The sequence below is a fragment of the Suillus clintonianus genome (assembly GCF_016758775.1).
Source record: "Suillus clintonianus strain FC179 chromosome Unknown DEU56scaffold_2, whole genome shotgun sequence".
NCBI lineage: Eukaryota > Fungi > Basidiomycota > Agaricomycetes > Boletales > Suillaceae > Suillus > Suillus clintonianus.
Genome location: NW_024539226.1, coordinates 975,983 through 996,207, shown reverse-complemented (window position 1 = coordinate 996,207; position 20,225 = coordinate 975,983). Strand labels below are relative to the sequence as shown.

General features: G+C 49.8%; 7 protein-coding genes across 7 annotated transcripts; all 7 read right to left on the bottom strand.

The window, feature by feature from the left end:
- Window positions 1-475: 475 nt before the first annotated feature.
- Window positions 476-1,412, bottom strand: DEU56DRAFT_723274 (kinase-like domain-containing protein; the record flags this gene model as incomplete). Its single annotated transcript, XM_041347763.1, has 5 exons — window positions 476-709; window positions 761-988; window positions 1,041-1,078; window positions 1,127-1,157; window positions 1,209-1,412. The coding sequence occupies 5 exons, from the start codon at window positions 1,410-1,412 to the stop codon at window positions 476-478; spliced, it is 735 nt and encodes a 244-aa protein (XP_041215384.1).
- A 3,804-nt stretch (window positions 1,413-5,216) lies between these two features.
- On the bottom strand, window positions 5,217-5,540 carry DEU56DRAFT_695682 (uncharacterized protein; the record flags this gene model as incomplete). The annotated part of the gene is made up of 1 exon (XM_041347214.1): window positions 5,217-5,540. A coding segment is annotated over one exon (324 nt), but the record flags the coding sequence as incomplete, so codon positions are not given.
- A 7,117-nt stretch (window positions 5,541-12,657) lies between these two features.
- DEU56DRAFT_975973 (uncharacterized protein) lies at window positions 12,658-14,621 on the bottom strand (the record flags this gene model as incomplete). The annotated part of the gene is made up of 7 exons (XM_041359592.1): window positions 12,658-12,725; window positions 12,780-12,918; window positions 12,970-13,059; window positions 13,110-13,199; window positions 13,255-13,440; window positions 13,501-13,542; window positions 13,596-14,621. The coding sequence occupies 7 exons, from the start codon at window positions 14,619-14,621 to the stop codon at window positions 12,658-12,660; spliced, it is 1,641 nt and encodes a 546-aa protein (XP_041215382.1).
- A 152-nt stretch (window positions 14,622-14,773) lies between these two features.
- On the bottom strand, window positions 14,774-15,295 carry DEU56DRAFT_975972 (uncharacterized protein; the record flags this gene model as incomplete). Its single annotated transcript, XM_041359591.1, has 2 exons — window positions 14,774-15,048; window positions 15,115-15,295. 2 exons carry the CDS (start codon window positions 15,293-15,295, stop codon window positions 14,867-14,869), a joined length of 363 nt encoding a protein of 120 aa, XP_041215381.1. The 3' UTR covers window positions 14,774-14,866.
- Window positions 15,296-16,210: 915 nt separating this feature from the next.
- On the bottom strand, window positions 16,211-17,286 carry DEU56DRAFT_233988 (uncharacterized protein). Its single transcript, XM_041345208.1, has 3 exons — window positions 16,742-17,286; window positions 16,527-16,685; window positions 16,211-16,467 (listed from the first exon to the last, which is right to left on the bottom strand). The coding sequence occupies exons 1-3, from the start codon at window positions 17,202-17,204 to the stop codon at window positions 16,244-16,246; spliced, it is 846 nt and encodes a 281-aa protein (XP_041215380.1). The 5' UTR covers window positions 17,205-17,286; the 3' UTR covers window positions 16,211-16,243.
- An 826-nt stretch (window positions 17,287-18,112) lies between these two features.
- DEU56DRAFT_234084 (uncharacterized protein) lies at window positions 18,113-18,797 on the bottom strand. Its single transcript, XM_041345210.1, has 2 exons — window positions 18,720-18,797; window positions 18,113-18,667 (listed from the first exon to the last, which is right to left on the bottom strand). The coding sequence occupies exon 2, from the start codon at window positions 18,632-18,634 to the stop codon at window positions 18,218-18,220; it is 417 nt and encodes a 138-aa protein (XP_041215379.1). The 5' UTR covers window positions 18,635-18,667; window positions 18,720-18,797; the 3' UTR covers window positions 18,113-18,217.
- Window positions 18,798-18,905: 108 nt separating this feature from the next.
- Window positions 18,906-20,197, bottom strand: DEU56DRAFT_234064 (aspartyl protease-domain-containing protein). Its single transcript, XM_041345209.1, has 5 exons — window positions 19,816-20,197; window positions 19,543-19,688; window positions 19,414-19,489; window positions 19,103-19,356; window positions 18,906-19,054 (listed from the first exon to the last, which is right to left on the bottom strand). Exons 1-5 carry the CDS (start codon window positions 19,912-19,914, stop codon window positions 18,946-18,948), a joined length of 684 nt encoding a protein of 227 aa, XP_041215378.1. The 5' UTR covers window positions 19,915-20,197; the 3' UTR covers window positions 18,906-18,945.
- Window positions 20,198-20,225: the final 28 nt, after the last annotated feature.

The following is a 20,225-nucleotide window of genomic DNA, read 5'->3' as shown; positions in this document are numbered from 1 at the left end:
GTTAATTGACCGTGAGCGAAGGGGTTAGGTCGAGAATAGTCGCTCGCGCACGTCCAACAGATAGATACCATCTTCGGCGGAAGCTGTATTCGCACCAAACATAAATACATTGACACGGAGATCACCACTGTCTGGAGTGGCGATGACTTCAAATCTGTCGTATCGCCAGAAATTCTTTTCGTCAATGTAAAATCTGCCGCCGTTTTGAACGCCAACGGCTCCATGAAAAGATCTAGCAGAGCGCCATAGCCAGTGCGCGCAAGGAAATAGGAGAACGCAGAGCAACAATATCAAATGACGCGAATTATTCAAATCAAAGTTTTATTTGTCACGTACGGTATTTGGCCATATCAGTTTCGGGTCGAATTCCTGATGAACATAAGAAGCCCGGAGGCTACGTTTATCGTTCAGTAGTATGATGTACCGCATGCTGTATATTTAGTTGCCCTGTAAACAGATTGCGATGTAAAACAGTTCAAGAATCAGCGAGATCTAACAGCGAGGAAAATTCGTTCCTGATCTCTATCTCAACTTGCTTTGTCGACGGACGATCTTGAGGAACGGTAGACCAACACCGCTCAATAAATTGCCAATATTTGTCAAGGACGTCAGGGTAACGGGTTCGGTCAGGTTTTTTTGATTGTGCTATCCATCCGATGATGGTGAGTTGGCGTGTGGTGTAATAATAGGGAATTTCGTTGGTGAGGACCTAGAGCGGAACCAATGATATTATTGAGAGGTGGAATTACCCAAGACCCACCTGCAACATGATACCGCCGAACGAATAGATGTCACTCTGCTGGCTTGGCCGCACTTCAGAACCATCCCTCTGCTCTTCAAATAGCTCAGGAGACATCCATGGCAAGTTTCCTTGGATCGGGGCCGAAGTCCAGGGAGCCTTAGAAGCACTGATAACCTCGGAATACTGTAAAGAAAGACCGAAGTCGGCAATGCAAGCGGTGCCATCACCATAGATGAGGACATTATTCTAGAACTCACATGTCAATGAAATTGAAAGCATCGAGAAGGGTTAAACCTACCCCATTGAAGTCACCATGGATGACATGGTTGTCGTGAACTGAAATAGTATTTGACTCCATACCCATTGGCACTAACTAGTACTTACGATATTGCAGACCAGCTATGATATCATTGAGCTGAGATTTCCATCAGTCGGCTATCTACAAGGAATAAACGGAAGGACTCACAATCCGGAATCGTTCAACAACAGCAAGAGCTTTACCCTGACACTTCAAATAGGTTGTCAAGTTTCCATTCTCCGCCCAAAGACTGACTATCGCCATAAATGGGCCAAAGCCAGTTGTATAACCATAGACGGGCAGAATATTTTTATGCTTCATATTGGCACATATTGTGAGTTCACGCTGTATCCTCTGCCAAATATCTAGCATCAGTTATAATAGATGCAGTCCTTCGTCAAGCCACTCACCTTGATCTTTTTCTCCTTTTTTACACCAAATAGATCATCAGCACATACCCTTAACGATTTCACTGCAACCTACGAATTGTTTACTTCAGACAGATGGACAGAAAATATCGCAAACTAACTTTGATTGATGTTCTATCCTTCTCATATGTACATTTCCATATCTCGCCGAACCCGCCAACCGTAGCGGGGTATTCTGCATCCTTCTTGATGTATGTTGTGAGGTCATGAATCTCACCGAACCCGTCAACAGCACCAGCATATTCTTCGTCCTCGGTGATGTATTTCGTGAGGTCCTGGAGCACGGCGAGGTCTGGATCCTGAGGGGATCCAGACAGCGAGTGAAATTCGTTCTTGATCTCTCTGTCAACTATTTCTGTCGATGGAACTACATCAAACCCACCTGTACCATAATACCGCCAAACGAAAATATGTCGCTCTGCTCGCTCGGCCGTGCCGGAGATCCATCCTCCCGCTCTGGTAAAAGCAGCTCGGGAGCCATCCATCGTACGCTGCCTGTGGGCGTAGAAGTCCAAGAAGTCTGAGAGTCGTTTATAACCTCCGAAGACATCAAGGAGAGACCGAAGTCGGCAACACATGCGGTACCATCACCATGGATGAGCATATTAGGCTGGAGACCACATCTCAATCGGATTGAAACCATCGAGAAAGTGAACTTACCCCATTGAAATCACCATGGATGACCCTCAGGTTGTTGGCGTGAACTACGGGGAATAGTTAGGACTCCTGGCCCAGGATTAAACTGTCTGGCACGTACGATATTGGAAACCAGCTGCGAAATCCCTGATCTGAGATTGTCATTAGTCCGTAGGCTTTATGCAATACAAATGAGGACTTACAATCTGTAATTGACTAACGAGAGCAAGACCCGCACCCAGCCTGAGATAGCCCGTCAGGTTTCCATTCTCCGCCCGAGGATTGACTCTCGCTCCAAATGGGCCGAAGCCATAAGTGTAACCATAAACAGAGAGAATATTTTTGTGCTTAAGTTTGGCCCATATTCTAAGTTCACGCTGTATACTCTACCAAGCGGCGACCTCTGGCGTAAGTAATATCAGATGCAACCTTTCGTCAAGACACTGACCTTAATCATCTTCGTCTTTGCTGCACCAAGGTCATCAGCAGTGGACACCCGCAACGTCTTCATTGCGTCCTGCACAATTATCAATTTTAGACAGATGGGCAGTCACAACATGGCAAACGAACTTTAATTGATCTCTGATCATTGTGATAGGTAGATTTCCAGATCTCGCTGAACCCGCCACAAGCAACAGGATAGTCTTCATCCCTGGTGATATATTTTGTGAGATCTTGGAGCATCGCTTCAGGGGGGAGATCGTCAGGGTCACTGATCTGCAAGAGAGTGTAAGTGCATGAACAATGCCAGTGGGTATATAGGCCGCGTACTCTAGGCCGCAGGGTAGCAAGGATGTCTGGTGGAGTGTCACAAATATAGATCTTGGTGTCATCATAGGTCGTGTAAGCCACTTGTCTTGAGTCGGGTGAAAGAATAAGACAACGGGGTTTCTGAATGGAAAAAGAGGCGAGGAGCTGGCGGGATTGAAAGGCCCATAGCTTGATGGTCTGGTCCGCGGAAGCTGATAGAACGCAGTCAAATGTGAGCGCTAGACCAGAGATAGTGTCGGTGTGGCCTTCGAAAGATGCTCCAACAGTCTGCAACGTCAACACGTCGAACTCATAGATCCTATTGGCATTCTCATCCTTGAAGCTAAAGGCGGCAACAATGGATTTGTCTTTCGTCGTCCAGAACACCGGTGCATCCGAGACTGGGCCGCGTCTGCGATCATATTTTCCCAATTTGACATCCAATTTCTGCGCCTGGACATCCCACACCTCAAGGCACTTCACCGCGCCTGACTTGACTGCGAGCTTCTTCGAGTCTAACGAGAATCGAATTGCGCCCACCTTGTCAGTGCTCTTGAATGGACCAGCCACGTGTTTTCCAGTGACTAAGCTCCATATCCGCGTTGTACGATCTTCTGCCCCACTCGCCAGTAGTTTGTTGTCCGTGGAGATATCGATGTAGTTGATCCGGTCTGAGTGGCCTTGAAATGTTATTACGATCCCCATCTCAACATCATGGGCTTTTGCCTCTCCACAATCATCAGAATCTCCACCGGCGGTGACAATCCATCGACCATTCCTTGATACCGCTACCGCATCTACTTCCTGCTCCCATACATCCCGCGCCTCCTCAATCTCCTTACCCGTTTGCAGGTCCCATCGCCGGACGGTCTTGTCATATGACCCGCTGACTATGTGTTTGCCGTCTGGAAAGTAAGAGATGGATGGAATAGACTCAGTATGACCCTCCAATACGGTTGTCGAAATCGATGTGGTTGCTGCTGCAGGCTGTTTCGATCCGGAAGCCATAGCCGTGTCCTCACCAGCGAGGTAAGCAGGTGAGGCAAGATTCGATGTGGAAGTGCTCGAAGAAACGTCGGTGAAGTCTTCTGTGCTGTGGCCTGATGTTAACAGTGATTTCGAAGGATACCCGACTCTTATCACCTTTATCCGCTGAAGCCGATCGTCAGTCTGTCAGCGGTGAAAATTCAGATCGTTTGGATGTTTCCAAGAGGCTAGCAACGTTGGAGAAGGGCGAGAAATGAATGTGTGCGTCTATGTACGACCACCCTCTTGTACTTTGCTGTAACACGCTCCTTCCGCGTGGTACTCTGCACAGCGTTTACGGTAAGTATGATCAAATCTGTCTGCTTTTCGGCTCACAAGCATGACCATTTTGGTTTGGTGTTGGAGCTGCCTTAACAGACCAACGAGCGCCAGTTCAGCGATCATCGATCAGCCACCACTGGCATGCACGTTGCATGTCCGCGAAAACAAAATAAATTGAGCAAGACCCTGAACGTAAATATCACCGTGACTTTGCTCACATGTTGATGGTATATTTTGATGGTGGAGGATGGCGGCAGGCATTGTTCACGTCTTCAACAGGATGTTGTAGAATAAAATACCTCTGGCACACAGCGAAGCCGAGCTCCTCTAGTTATGTCTGATTGATGTGATCGATACAAGGACAAAATGAATTTCGAAACATGGCATATCGACAGTACACTGCTACAAGTCCACGTTTTTTTTTTTTTTTTTTTTAATCCTGATTTATGTCCATTGAGAGTGCTACTCTATGTAGGACAATACTGTCAAGTCGAGGGGCCCCGTGCCCCGTGCTATATCTCCAGATCCTCAAATGCATCAGTGTAGGGCGTACCCTCACCGATCCGCCGTTCCCGCCGTTCCCGCCGGCCGTTTTAGATGAGCGATTTGTCGGAGATGTAGTGACTAGAAGATATACTGTTGTGTTTTTTAGTGTGACGAATGTAACATAACGCGTGCTCGGCTGCTTTCGCAGACCAAACAGAGAAAGAGTAAGGGATGCGGTAGGGTTTTTAATATGGAATAAGTTTTTGAAGTTTGGGAAGCGCGTGCTCGCTTCTTCGCTATGTGGGGGGTAGCATTTAACATAGCGTGTCAAGGGGAGTATTCCAGTTGCCTATCAGCTGAATCCTTAGGTTTGTGAGCCTTCGATCTCGTGTGTGCGAGCGGGAGTGTTTTAGTTTTGGGTAGGATAGGAGATGGGCGATTAGGTGATTAGGTGGTGAGGTGATTAGGGGGATGTATGGTATCGTGGTAGCGTGGCGTTGGTATCGATGTCGTGGAGGGTGAAGCTGCGAGGGCAAGGCTGTCAATCTGCTTGTGCTGGGGGTAACGAGATTTCACCTAAGGTTGGTTTAAGACGGCGCGTAGCATTAACAAAACAAACTAAATGGGGTATGGCTTCGGGTGTTGCTAGGAGGTGGGGTAGTGAAGTGGATTTGCGACCGAGCGCACAAGACAGGATGTGTCGTTCTCTTTGATATTGAGGGCATGCAAATAGATAGTGGTGTATGGTTTCTTCTGCTTGCGGGCAGTGAGGACAATGAGGGGAGTCGGCTTTGGTTAGTCGATGCAAGTGTTTGTTCAAGGGGATATGATGAGTGCGGAGACTGATTAAGAGGCTGGTGAGTCGTTTGGGGTAATGAGCGGTGAGCTTGAGAAAGGATCTGTTGAGGGCGTTGGGGTCTATTTCGTGTAGGCGTTGATATCGGGGGGAGGTGGGCCAGATCCTCGACCATCTGGCTTGCACTTGCATTCGGTGGGCTTGTTTCAATGCTGCAATGCTTAGCGGTAGCGGACCGTTACGAAGAAATTTGGGGAGCAACGCACGGGGACTTGAACGATGAGAGCCTTCTGCCGCTACTTTCGCTGCCTTATCCACTTCTTCGTTGCCATGTACCCCTTCATGGCCTGGAACCCATCTTAACATTATGTCATAATGCTGGTTAGTCTTCTGTACCGCGCGTAGTAACTTCTGAAACTTGAGGGATAGATAAGCTCCTGGGCCGGAATGGAAACGCTCACCGGATACTAGTGCTGCCTGGTTGTCTATAGAGATCGACAATGGGAATTCGATTTGCTGTTCTGTGGCTATGAGTCTGGCCGCTAAGGTCAGTCCTACCATTTCGGCCTCATATACTGTATGTTCTTCGCTGGGTCCCAGGTAGTAGCGTAACGTGCGTGGTGATCTTCCCGCCCGAAAGAGGATGGCAGCGGCACCTATACCTCCGTTGTGACCCGAGCCATCTGCGTAGACTTGGATGTGGTCCGGTAGGTCATGATGTTCGTCTGCGGCTTCCTTCCTTGATGCTGCGATATGAACTTTGTAGGGACATGTGGCGGTAGGGGCTCTTCGGGCTGGAATCAAGGCTTCAATTTCATCCGGTTTGATACTAAGATAATGGGTGAGTCGGTGTAGGGACGAACGGTGGGACGATACATAGCGGCTGGCTGCCTTTCGTACTGGAGCGAATAAGGGATGGGTGTTCGGATGTGCGGCGAGTCGCACGATGGCGCGATGGCAAGCGCTTTGCAGGAGGAGAGCTATAGGGAGGAGGTTAGCATGTACTTCGAGGATATCTGAGGCAGTGCTCCTCATTGCCCCAGTCATGGCGATGGCGGCTAATCGCTGAATAGAAGTGAGTTTTCTGACTACACCTAAGGAGCCACGTTGCAACGTATCCGACTCGCCACGGAACGCTGGAGCGAACCAAAGGTCGGCGGCGTACAGCATCTTAGGGACTGCTGTAGCCTGGTATAGTTGTCTCATTAGACGGAGCGGGATGCCTTTCGATGTGGTAGATAGTCGTCTCAGTTGCATGACGTGGGCGAGTCCTTTAGCAAGGGCGTGATCAACTTGTTGTTTCCAGCGGAGTTCCTGATCGATGATGACGCCTAGGAAGCGATGGGTGAAGGAAGGGTGTATGGTGGAACCTTGGATGATCATTTCTGGGCGTTCACGTTGCCTATTCATCGAAAAGTCGATAAGCGCGAACTTATTGGTCTCGAATCGGGAGTTGTGGTCCCGTGACCATTCAAATCCCCCGCCGGGGTGTTCTAACATGTCTTTGAGGGTGCTGTGGGTATCCGCGAAGTTCTTGCCGATAGCCACTAGGGCAGTATCGTCTACGAAAGCAAGGGTTAGTTCTTTAAGGGACTCACGCCCTCGTCGAGGGCGAGCAATGTCCACTAGGTCAGCGCTATAGATAACATATAGAATCATTGAAAGGGGGTCGCCTTGCCCTATCCCATTGTCGATGTTGATCCAGTTTGAGGTGAAGCCGTCGAAATGGAGTTGAGTTTGTCGTCCAGTGAGTAGTCGTTCCGTGAAGTTGACGAGTTCGCGTGGGAGTCGTCGCGAGCGCATGTTGTGGATCAACCGCTTGGTGACGGCGTTCGGGAAGGCACCTTCGATGTCTAAGAAAAGGACTGACGCTACTTTGTGCGCTCGCCAGGCGTTCTTTACTGTGTCTTCTAGGAGATGGAGTGAGTCGGTCGTGGAGCGACCCGGGCGTCCGCCAAAATGAGTGTTGGGTAGGAGGTTGTGATGCTCTAGGATGAAAGTTAGTTGGTCAGCGATAATGGCAGTGAGAAGTTTGCATGTGGAGTTGAGCAGCGCTATCGGTCGATAGGCTTTTGCAACGTTGTAATAGGGCTTGCCGGGCTTCCTCAATATGACCGTCGTGGACCTTTTCCAAGGCTCATAGTACGTGCGGTACGAGAAGACCGCGTTGAATAAATAGACTAGGTGGGGGGTCAGTATGGCTTCGCATTCCTTGAAAACTATATTCTTGATGCCGTCTGGACCGGGGGCTTTATAGCCACTAAGCTTCGATATTGCGCGAGATATCTGGTCTGGGGTGATTGGGGTGTGGTGGGTTACTGGGTCTGGGTAAAGGTAGTCAGCGGGAACGGAGTCTACTAAAGGGGGGGGAGGGAAGAAAGCCTTGGCTATGACTATGCTTTTCGTTGCATTGGTGGAGGCCTCTGTTGACGAACCATCTGGGAGCTTGGATATGAGGGTCGGGATGCGAGATCTGCCGCCGTCGCTCGGTGCTGTGGAAATGTAACGATTAGCCGTCCATAAGTCGTTACCTTCTAAGTCCTCGAGCCACTCAATCCAGTGTGATTTCTTCGTCTGCGTGATCTCCTCTGCGTAGCGGTTCTTGAGGGATTTGTATTCGGCGTGGCAAGGGTGGAGTGGTAGTCCTCGGTGCTGGTGCGATTTCCTACTGAGTTTGCCGACCTGTTTGCGCATATCTGATAAGGTGCGGGTCCACCATCTCTTCGAGTGTGGACAGGGTTTGGATCGGGGAACACACACTTCCATTGTTGACGTGATGGCTTGGGTGATTCGCCGCGCCGAAACCTGGAATTCTTCCGCTGATCCGAGGATTGAAGGTGGGTAGGGAGCAAGATTGGCGGTGAGTGTTTCCTTGAATTTGGTCCAGTCGACCTCACACCAGTTGAGGCGTGGCGTGGCGTCCGCGCGTGGGGCTTCAAGGTTGAGCTCTAGGATTATGGGCAGGTGGTCAGTCTTGGGGCCTCGACGAGAGGGGTCGGTCGAGCAGGAGACCACCGCCTCGATGATGCCTTCTGTGCCGAAGGTGTTGTCGGGGCGGGTCCAGTTTCCCGAGCAGGAGGCTTGGAGGGTTGGTATCCCAGCGGGGAGAAGCTGTAACATTCCATGGTCAGCGATTAGGTCAATAAGCGGGCTGCAGGTAGTATAATTAAAGAGGTGCCGGTTACGAGTGTCTTCCCACATGGGATGGTGACGGTTGAAATCACCCATCCAGAGCATGTGATCTTCAGCCGAAGGTCGGAGTTCGGTGATGTTCTGGTCGAGGAACGTGTTCAGCGCTAGGAGGGTGAGTTGGTGCGTGCAGTCGTTGTAGACGTTGATGATCGAACATGAACCATACTCTCCTGATAGTTGAAGGACGACGATGTCTGACGATGGGAAGGGTATTTGACGCCAGGTGTTTGTATCGAGCGATGTGTTAACGAACGTGATGGCTCGTGAGCGGTCCTGTGGGTGTGAATAATGGTTAGTTGGGTATAAGACGTGCCAGCGATGGCTGGCACGAGTAGTGCTGCCGTGGTCCGGTTCGGTCCGGTTCAGAGGGTCCTGGACGAGAACCAAGAACCGGACCATGGTTCGGTTCTACAAAATCTTCGAACCCAGAACCGGACCTCAGAGAACGGTTCTCTGAGGTCCGGTTCGGTTTTTTTCCGGTCTGAACTCGAACCGAACCCGAAAATTTTAGTAGGGGCGAAAAATCATTTACAAAGTCTCTGGAACAGCTGCGTAGGAGGGGGAGGGTCCAGCCGTTGACTTGTTCACCCGTGCAGGATGAGCTGCTGAAGATTTGGGAGGTGGAGCTTGACATCTTGTGCGCAACTGGTGCATCGCACTCGACGGCAAGGGAAACTAGGAGCGGGAGAGCATTTAATGCCTATATGACCTTGGGAAGGAGTTCGGCGGGTACATGTCAGTGAGCAGTGCGCACATCGTGCAGCTTCTATATTGATAGATCTGTTAAGACTATATCAACTCCTCTGGTAAGACCACATACTGCTTATGATGCCGTTACACCACATAAGTTCTTGCAATGCGTACCCAGCGTGTCCGCAATGGGTCCAAATGCCCTTGTCGACAATGGAAATATCTAGGTTGGGAGTCTGAGTGAGTATAGATGTGAGGGCGGCTTCAAAATCGTCGAGGGAGGGACCACGACACTCGTAGAGAAAGTGAGTTATATGTAAACGGCGTGTCTACCACCCCAGTGACTCAGGGATTTGGAAGTGAGAAGGAAGTAAGAGAGCGGAGCTTCGAGAGGTCATTCAAAAACAGATAGCGGACGAGGAACTTGAGGCCGAGACACGCCATGATTTGCATGTTGATATGATTGACTACTAGAGGACAGGCGAGCGAAGAGCACCTGTAGGTGTAACCTCGAAGACGTTGAGGGTTGCGGACGGTCGGTCGCTTTAACATTGTCGCGTTGAAAGTGGAGGAGCGAGGAAAGGCGAACAAGGAGTGTGCTTGCAGAGGAATGAGGGTGGGCACCACCCATTTGGGAGGACTGAGAGCACAAGATCAGGACAAGAACTAAGTGATAGAAATACCGATAATGAACATGAAACGGCTTCTATGCTGTCAAAAACCTAGGTGGGAGTTCATTGACATGACCGACCCCCGAACTCGTTGTGACATCATCGTGTAGCATCGACCTGCAACGTTAATGTTATACTAACCACTGAGCATGTTCACAAACAATCCACGTACTTCCAAAAATGACTTGACACTGAGCAAAGAGCGTTGTCAGTGAGAGAGAAAACCATAGTCAATCGTAAATATCTTAAGTTCGAAAATAAAATCGGTTCGAGGTTCGGGACGGTTCGGGACGCGTCCAAACCAACATAGAACCGTTCGGCCAATGCAGAACCGAGAACCGTACTATGGTCCGGTTCTGGCTGACACCTGGACCGTGGACCGAACCACACAAGAACCGGACCAAAGTCCGGTTCGAACCGTGGTTCTGGACCGAACCACGGCAGCACTAGGCACGAGTGTTGCGGAGAAAGTTTATATGCGGTTCTTGTATGATTAGGAGGTCGTAGTTGGAGATGTCTGAGCTGTTCATGAGTGATTCTTGGGCTACTAAGGAGGCGTTAAGGTTTTGCTGCCAGATCTTGAGGCCGGTGTTGGGGGTTTTCGGTTGTTCAGGCATTGGTCAATGGGAGTGGGGGGAGCGCATTGGGACTTGAGGGAGCAGAGTAGAATGGAGATGGAGGGGCGACTGGGAGGGGTGTTGAAGGGCCGGGGGGTGCAGCTAGTGTAGATATCTGATGGGTGTTGGGCGTTGGCTGACTGGACGATGGGGTTGCAGATGGAGTGGACGGCGGGTTAGAGGCGATTGAGGGCTGTGAGGTGGTAGGGAAGCTGAGGGTGGTTTGTTTGGTTTGGGGAATTGGCGTGCGTAGGTTGGCGTTAACTAGACGAGAGGGCGTGCTGTTGGATGGGGTGCGAACGGGAGGCTTAGGTGGGAGTGAGGCGTGGGTCCACAAGTTCTCTGTAGGGAAGAACGGCATCTTGTTTTCCGGGTACATTTCATCTAATGTCGAGCATCTGCGCATGAATTCTGGACATTTGCGACTCCAGCTCGTGTGGGTCTGACTTTTGCAGTTGACGCAGCATTCTGTGCGGAATGCATTACACTGAGCGGTCCAGTGTCGTCCACTGCATGTACCACACGTGTCGTGTGGAGCTGAGCAGTTGCGGGCGATATGTCCGAATTTCTGGCATTTGGCACAGCGCGTAGGTTCTTTCTTGTCTTTGTTGACTGTGTATCGTTGAGCGTCGATACAGAGTCCTTCCTTGAGGGTATCGTTGGCTGTGTTTGCATCTCGTAGTTGCAGAAGGGCGAAGGCGTTGCGTTGGTCTTTTGATCGGCGCTGGGGGGGCTTGATCCATCGGATGGAAGCGATGGAGTTAGGCGGAAGTTTGTTTTCGTTTTCGATCAGACGAGGGAAATCTTCTCGATCGATCTCGTACGTGATAGGTAGGAATTGGATTACTACTGCGTAAGTTCTGTCCCGAACGCTGGCTGAGGCGTCCAGGTGAGCTTCCAATGCCTGTCTGCCGGTGGGGCTGCGTAACCAACTTGCGAGCTGTTCGTTTTCGAGTTCAACGATGACACCTCCATTGCGGAGACGTTGTACGGCTCGCACTGTACCCTTGGGGGTGTTTGCCGAGCGTATCACTAGTAGCATGTCGGATATTTTCTTTGCAATGATTGAGTTGGTGTCTTCCTGTGCGAAGAGTGTGCGTCCTGGAGTAGGGTCAAGTAGGATCTGTTTTGCTCTTATTGCGGCTCTGGCTACTGCTTGGTCAACAGGTGGAGGGGGATGTGTGGCTGCGATTGAGCTGTAAGTGGGGTGGACTAGCGATGGGGATGTGGGATGTGATTCCGCTGGCAGGCGTTGGGAGAATTGAGTAGAAAGGGAGTTGATGCTGTCTTGCGTGGATTCTAGTGATGGAGTGAGGGTCTTGCATGAGTTGTTGCAGTCTTCGATAGATTCATAGAGCATGTCCACTGCGTCTTCGATCCTCTCTGCCGCCGTCTGAAGACTCTCTTCTTTCTCGTTCCTCTCTCTCTCTATTACACCCTGAAGCTTTGAGGTCTGAGTCAGTGAGTCTTTCAGCTCCTCGGATACAGAGTGTATCGCTGCGACTTGAGGTGAGATGGCTGCTACGACGTTGTTTACTATGCTGGTGGTCACGGAGTCAGTAAGATGGAGAATCACGGCTTCTGCGATCTCTGATGCGGTCAATTGTTTTAATATGAAAGCCACCGCTCGAATGGCATTGACGACTGGAAGAGGGGTGGACTTGGCCATTTGCGTGATTTGAAAAAGGATTCCGGTGATGTGAATTAGGGTGAGTGGTTCATCCGCTTGGCGTAAAAGTGCGCTGGCCAGGTATTTTTCTGCCGAATCGATGTTTGTCACTGCGCCTGGTAAGGATTCTATATCGTCTTGCGTCATTGAGCTTCTGGAGTTTCGAGTGGTTGGTGGACTTGTCCCGTCCCTTGGGCTCTTTTTCTTCTCGGGCATCGTGGGAGGTGCCATCTGTGAGTGTTAGTATCTATAATATGTTTTTTGGGTTTTTAAAGGTTCTATTGATTGGGAGGGAGACTGTTGGTGACGCCGTTGGGCGTGTTGACCTGGTGTGGTGTCCGGGGTCTTGATTCGGGGTGCCACTTAGTGTGGGACTAAGAAGCGATTGGTACAAGTCCACGTTGATCGAATAAAAGCATGCGACGAGCGACAACAATCAAAACTAAGCATTGGAAAACATCAGCAAAACCGGTTTAGAAGCAGCCACAAAACCTGCCGCTACCATGCTGTCCGGTATTAATCTGCACAGCTGCGAGTGATTGGGAATTGGGATTGGGTGAAGGAGGAGGAGAAGGAACACCTTCATCACGTATCATGTCATCATCCTTGGAGGGAGCACCCGCTGCGGCGTGGCGCTGCAAATCATTGAGATCTCGAATATAGTGAAAAAAATTAACTGAGCATACCAATTCACCCCACGCGAGAGGAACATCAACAACGGGTAGCGGAGCATGAAGCGCACGAACGGGCCGGAGTGGCATTGGTGTGGGTTGAGACTGGAAAATGTGTGTGAGTCAAAGGTTTGGTTACAGCAGTTGATACATACGTTCTCAGGGAGATCCGTATGTGAACGCCTTTGAATCGTGGACTGCACTAAGGGAGAGCTGGTGGAAGGTAGAGGTAGTGTAGCAGGAAACTGCGAGGGGAAAAATTGAGTTAACTGCGAGGGAAATGGGTACAGTAGAACATACATCCAAAGGGTCGCGAGGCCGATCATTCCGAACAGGAGGAACTGCACTCCGGAAAGGATAAGGAAGGAACGGGCGGATGTGGCGAAAGATAGTGGGCTTCTCTGTAGATCGTCTTAGCGGGTGGGGAAGGGGTGTGAAAGGTGACGTGGCTAGGTTTCGACGCGCGGCACGGCGTGTTGCGTTGGACTGTGACAATCGATGCAGTGGTATAAATGACTAGAAGAAAGGTTTTAAGGGACCACGTACACTGAGTAGATCGGCAAGGCGTGGATTGTGAGGGGCAACAGTCTGCAAGATAATGTTAGCGCATGAACAACAGATCTAAGCGGGTGAATGAATACATCAGTCTGTGTTTCTTGTGGAGGCCAAACAGTAGCAAGAATGTCGGGTGGAATGTCGCATATATGGATATTGTCGTCAGCCCAGGTGGTGTAAGCCAGTTGGTGTGAGTTGGGTGAGAGGATGATGTCGTGTGGTCTCTGAATGTCAAATGAAGAGAGGAGCTGGCGGGACTCGAAGGCCCACAGCTTGATCGTGTGGTCGAAGGTCGAACCGCTAGCAAGGGGCACACCGTCGAATGAAAGTGATAGACCTGTCACAAACTCGCCGTGTCCTTTGAATGGAGCTCCGACAGTCTCCAGCGTCGACGCGTCGAACTCATAGATTATCCTCGCGAAGGCACCCGAGAAACCGAATGCGGCAACGATGGATTTGCTTTGCATTGTCCACAACACCGGCGCATATACCCCAGTTGCAGCCTCATAATAACCCCCCACTTTGGCACCTGATGTCTGTGTCTCGACATCCCACACTTCAAGGCATTTCCCCACATGTGACATCGCTGCGAGCTTCTTCGAGTCTGGCGAGAATCGAATTGCGCCCACATAATCATCACATCTCAATGGACCAGCCACAAGCTTGCCAGTATCCAAGCTCCGTATCTGCACACTACCATCCCACATCCCGTTCGCCAGTAATGTGTTGTCCGTGGAGATGTCGATGCAGCTGACCTTCCCGGACCTTGAGAAGCGTTCAAAATGTTTCGTCCCCGTCTCAACATCACGGACTTTCACGTTGAGACCCCAGCTCAACGTATTGCCGGGTCCACCGTGACGAGAGACGACAGTGACCACCCATCGAGCATCATTTGATACTGCTACCGCACTTACTTCGTGCTCATAAACATCCCGCGCCTCCTCAATCTCCTTACCTACCTGCAGGTCCCATCGTCGCGTGGTCTTGTCCCAAGATCCGCTGATTAGTTGTTTTCCGTCCGGACAGTAGCAAATGCACGGGATAGACCCCCCATGACCCTCCAATGTCATGACAGGTGTCAAAGTCGATGTCGTCACAGCTTTGGAAGCCATGGTCGCCAGCGAAGTTGGAAAGTACGAGCAAGATCTCCTCGTGTGCTGTGGCCTGCCGTCAATAGCGATTTCGAATATGCCTAACTGGTTCAGGAGGTGGTCACGGTATACTTTGCCTACTGAAGTCGATAGTCAGTTCTTTGGAGCTGAAAGTTCAGATTGTTTTGATATTACCAGGAGACTAGCAAGGAAGGACGGTGGATTCAACTGACTGCGTGGTTGCATGCCTGGCACCTTCTTATACCCTACCCCGTCCCTGCCATTGCAGTGCTTCCCCTTACTATCACTGTAACCGCTTTCGTCCCTTTATCAAACTTTGTTTGCTGTTCGACGGGCACTACTGCTGCGGTAATGGCCGCGATGTTGCCTTGAGATGATGCTACCTCCCGCGATACTCCAAGTCCCATGAACAGCTCGATTACAGATTCTGGGTGTCGTGTTATGAATATTCAGTTACGTGTTGTGAATATAAACTAGTCTCCCCTAGCCAGACCATATAGAAGGAAGACAGTCGTTCCTTCTTGATTATGCATGGCAGCGGGACTCCGGCTCGCTAGGCTTACCGTCCACCGTGCGCCAGATTGGAGGTTATTTATGAAGTTGGTTGGGACGCCTAAGAAGAATGCAACGTCAATTTCCTCGCTGAGGTCGTGGATGACGGTGACGTCGGGCATGATGGGCTTCAATCGAGCTGCATGTTGTTCATCTGGGTATTCTGGCGGAAGGTCTTCAATCTTTGTGTTGAAATGTTGATATGATGATATCTAATGATAATATGTCGTGACTTCACTTGATTCATTGAAGCTGCGTTCACGGTAGGCGAATGTTAGGAACCCGGAGAATGCCGAATTCAGGTTATATTGTCATTACCTGGATCAAGTGCCGAGTGATAATACAAGCTACAATATGTTTACCGATCCAGAAATCGATTGGCACGTTTGCTCGGGAAGCCTCCATAACCGATTCTCTCTGGTAGCACCCTAACAGCGTCTGATATGCGTGATGGTGTTGAGGAAAGGTCTTGATGAAACATGCATCATCTTTGCAAGAAGGACCAAGGGCTTGCAAAGTGACTTGGCAAACACAACTCGTATCCGGGCTGGTGAAAATAATCAAAGTCGTCCCTCATGGCAATTGTTTTGTCCAGGGAAGTTCAAACAGTCAAAGAATACACCAAAAGGGCTGTGTTGGACAATGTACCACGGTCAGCTGTATTGCATGCATAAGTAACTGTGAGTGGTTATTTGGATTGAAGGGGTGGACTGACTGACCTGACCAAGCAACACTATTTCAATGTCACCCTCATTGATACATGCAGGGTACCATCGCAGTCCACATACACAGTGTCGCTAAAGCGATACAGTCAGTTCAAGCAAAGTCGGAAACATGCTGATGGACGTAAACGGCACCACGAGCACATTTCACAATACAGATTGAACTAAGGAAGATCGTCAAGGAAGACAACTTACTTGTCCAGTGGCCAATCACTACCGAACTGATACCAAAGTCCTGTGTATTTCACGCTGGGTTTATTGACCGTGTAATTGCCGTGTGATCTGCGCATCAACCAGCAAGTGAGCAAAGGATAGCCGCATTGGAATGATGTAAAAACTTCAGCACGCCTATGATGGGAAACAATAAACTCGCTCTTTAGGTACAAGCATGTCCGACGAATGGTTCAATTTTACGATTAGAGCCTCCGGGATCGGAGAGTCGGGCAACCTTCTGTGGGCCTCTATCTGAAGCACAATGTCTGGTCGTGCTGGAAAGCTGTGCTCTGAAAGCGAGAGTTTAACGCGCCACCTCCCTTCCGGTCCCAGATAAAAGCTCATCACCCATATACGGCCTGCAGTGGATAGCATGTTCCCATAAGTGCAAGGAAAAGAAACGACGTGGACCACATACTCCCGGCAATAAATTCTACGCCTAATTTCTGTGTAATGCGAAGGCGTTTCTGAAACATCCTGAAGCGGAGACAACCAACGAAGATGTTATTGCCTAGTCCTTCCACCTCACTCTCATCTGGCGGACAACCCAAAAAGCATCTTAAAGACTGATCCTCGGCTGATAGGCGAATTAATCAATGCTGTCTCGGGGCATGAAGTACTGATACTACTTACGATTAACTGTGTGACCCAAATTCAGCTGCGCGAACAATGCATGGTCGCTAGCCGTCATGCACGCAAGACGTAAGTCGGCAGAACAAGCAGGAGAGAATTTGGAAATGAATTTAGTCAATGCCCAAAAGGCTTCTCGCTGATTATTCACAATTGCCCAATACAGAGGCGTGTGTTGCTCAATATTGTGTTTTTGAAGGAGTTTGGAAAACTCTGCTGGTGGGAGAGTGTCGGCGCAGGCGCTGACAGTTTGAGCGACCGAGGACGAGGTGAAATCTGGAGAGGAAACAATTGCACGGATGCGAGATAGACATTCTTGCTTGGAGTGAAAAAAGGGAAATACCGATCGCCCGAACCAGGTGGAATCTGCTGATACGGACGAAGGAATTGCATCATATGAGGGAGGTAAGTTGAATCTGGAGACGGGCTTGCTATCTTCATCCAAAGCATTGAACTTGGTAGCCATTGTGGAGGAGCAAAGACAGAACTTCGTTGCAAGACAATAGGGGTTTACCAAGCATTTATATTCGTATCAACTTGAAGATGACGAAGGAGGTTCGTGCGCATCGGACTTCAAAAAAAATCAGAATCACTATCTTGACCGTCGTAATATATCGACCAGAGAAATTAGCAGACATGAAAGAACGAGCTTTGGATCTGATAAGGCAAAGTCGAGGACGAGTGCAAAGTTGGACGGTGGATTCTGATTTTTCCGTATTTTTAAATGTTTTGAATTTACGGACTCTGGCCAAAGGGTTCATCAGCAATTGCATGCAAGGTTGGTTCTAACTTCTGTTGTAGAAAAGCTGACCTTGTCGGGCAAGAGTGTGTGAATTTATTGTCGTCTTTGCCCGGTGACAGTGTAGGGTGAGTGAGGAATTATGAAGAGTGAATGCCGTGTGTATGCGTCACGGTGGAACCGATCTTCAAAAAGCTGGACCTGGTTGTAGTAAGTCGACTGAGGTTCAACTTATAGTTATTGACTATGTCAAGACTATGTAGTTGAACTCTTAAATGTTCCAGTCAGGCTCAGTGACTCGCGTTTGACACTGGCATATCGTCCTGGGCTACCTGAACGTCTGAGAGCCTTGAATGGGTACCGGTACCGCGGGTGTCGACTTTCACTCCGTTCGCCTTGTTCGAGCCATTCGCGCCATTCGCACCAAAGAAATCGCACAGACAAAATAAAATAGGTAGTTGATGATGGCGGTGAAGGGTTAAGACAAAGCGCCAATTTATGCGGGAGTCAAAAGAGATACATCTTGTCATACATTGTAATCATCCGGGCTATGATTGTACCAGACGTCTCTTTTGGGTACAGCCAGCATGATATCGTTGCCAATTTCCACTCCATAAAATACGATCTTAGTCGCATCATAATTCATCACATCGTACACTTTTTGCAATCCCAAAGATCCAAGATCCAAGATTATTCACGTCTCCTCATCATTGTGCAAGAATCCCCACCCACCCTAGGATTCAGAACAACAAACTCGCAGCAGCATCCACATTCCCACCCGCCGCATCCAACATACTGATTGCCACTTCCCGCGATACTCCAAGTCCCATAATCAGCTCAATTGCAGATTCTGGGTGTCGTGACTGTGCAGCGGCAAGACGCGTCGGTGCACGTGGCGCAGGCGCCGAGCCCAACGTGCTTCCTCCACCTGGGAACGACGAGCCCCGGTTGCCAGTGCTCCCACCAGCACTCGTTCGTGCGGGTTGTGGGGCGTTGCTTGAAGAACCTGATGTAGACGCACTTGGATCTTCCACTCCCGAGTCGATCATCCGTGCTTTTTCGGGGAGTTCGTGTTCAGAGAGGAAGCTCACTTCCCGCCCTTGGATACGCAGCACTGATTTTTCGAGGTCGATGCATGCTTGGTGAGCCTTCAGCATGTCGAGCCCAAGGAGAAGATCTACATCACGTCCCTTAAATATGCGTGAGCTCGGGGAAATATCTGAGAAGAGAAGTCAAGTAAACTGACCTCCATTATCGTGAACGAACAAGGAAGATACAAATCCGCAAGCCGAATCTGCGCACTATGCACACGTCCCAGAATCTTCGCAGTCCCCACTCCACGTGCGATGCCTGCAAATCGCCCATCAATAAGTCGCATTATCCTGTGATATGTCAGTTTCGTCTGATGTAGATGAAAATGACGCACCCGCATGCTTCTGCGCATTCAGGGCTCACTGCACAAGTCAAGTCAGGTCAGACAGACAGACACAAATGGTGGATAAGACACACTGATTGTCTGCTGTGCTCCGCTGTCCACAAATGCTTTCACAGGATGCGAGTTTACCTCCACCGGCACGCTGCCGTCCATCAACACCTCTATGCTTTGAACTCAAACGAATACTCACTAAAGCATCGTCACCCGCCCAAACGCTTCTGGGGAGTACTCGAGCGCATGCTCCATGTTTTCCATGACCGCCTGTTGACGGATAGCTTCTTCAATACGACGCTGCGCCTCAACATCGAATGGGTCAGCATTGAGAGCCGAAATTTCGCGCTGCCGACCAAGCTCAGCTTGCTGTGCGCGGTCACGTTGCTGTCGCAAGAGCTCTGCAAAACGTGTAGGGTTGGACTGGGCAGCAGCAGCTATTTCCGGTAGTGTCTGAGTGAAGCACACTCAGTGAGAAACTAAAGAAAGCAAGAAATGATAATCACGCACCTCTTGTAATTGTCTCATAAGTTGTGGATCTCCAAGGATTTGCAGTCTCATCATCTCTGCATCTTGTTCTATGGGTCTGTGAAAGGGCAATCAATCCGCACACTTTGAAACCATGAGATATGCGCTCACCTGCCTTCAGGCCCGGGAACGTTGACACGCCTGCGCAAGAGGAGCATAGCGTGCTCGCCTACGCCAAGCGCCCGGATGGTAGCCTTGGGATCTATAAGTTCGCGTCCATTGTGCGATATGCTTTGTTCGCTGGGGGGTATACTCGACTGTATGATCCAGTGACATGGACAGTGCCATACAAACAAAGGGATAAGGAGGAGGTAAAGACAAGAAGGGAATCGACATGTATAAGTTAGGACTGGATGGACATGGGGTAGATAACAAGTTGCTCACCTCTGCCTCTAGCAAAGCCATCACGTTCTCAAGCTCCATGTCAGGGTCGATGTCAACAGAATACGACTGTCCTAAATCCGTTACGAACGTCAACTGCATCGTTGCGTTCGTCGTCTACCAGTATTTTGCGGCTCAAAACCAGTATGATGGGTAGCGAAAGCTAGAGTCTCGAGGAAACCGAACAAGATATTGTGCGGGTGCTGTAACTGAGACTGATGCAGATATGATCAAGAGAGAAAGTGAACGTGATTATCGAGAGAACCAGAACCTCGGAGCGCTTTATATCAGCTCTCAAGCGCCTTTGTATTCTGACAATCCTGCACTGATCTGTACAAGCACTTAGTATGATCATTTGATGATCATCGTGGTCGAGAACACGCTGGAATGATGTAGAAGCACACGACCCGTCA

Excerpts from the sequence above, each read along its gene's own strand:
- DEU56DRAFT_233988 (XM_041345208.1), bottom strand. The coding sequence starts at position 17,204 with ATGGCTACCAAGTTCAATGCTTTGGATGAAGATAGCAAGCCCGTCTCC. Across the intron at positions 16,686-16,741 it reads TTTGGGTCACACAGTTAATC|CCGAGGATCAGTCTTTAAGA; the intron begins GTAAGTAGTATC and ends TTCGCCTATCAG. Across the intron at positions 16,468-16,526 it reads CGTAGAATTTATTGCCGGGA|GCCGTATATGGGTGATGAGC; the intron begins GTATGTGGTCCA and ends TATCCACTGCAG.
- DEU56DRAFT_234084 (XM_041345210.1), bottom strand. The coding sequence starts at position 18,634 with ATGCTGAAGGCTCACCAAGCATGCATCGACCTCGAAAAATCAGTGCTG.
- DEU56DRAFT_234064 (XM_041345209.1), bottom strand. The coding sequence starts at position 19,914 with ATGCAGTTGACGTTCGTAACGGATTTAGGACAGTCGTATTCTGTTGAC. Across the intron at positions 19,689-19,815 it reads TGGCTTTGCTAGAGGCAGAG|TCGAGTATACCCCCCAGCGA; the intron begins GTGAGCAACTTG and ends TGGATCATACAG. Across the intron at positions 19,357-19,413 it reads TTATGAGACAATTACAAGAG|ACACTACCGGAAATAGCTGC; the intron begins GTGCGTGATTAT and ends TGCTTCACTCAG.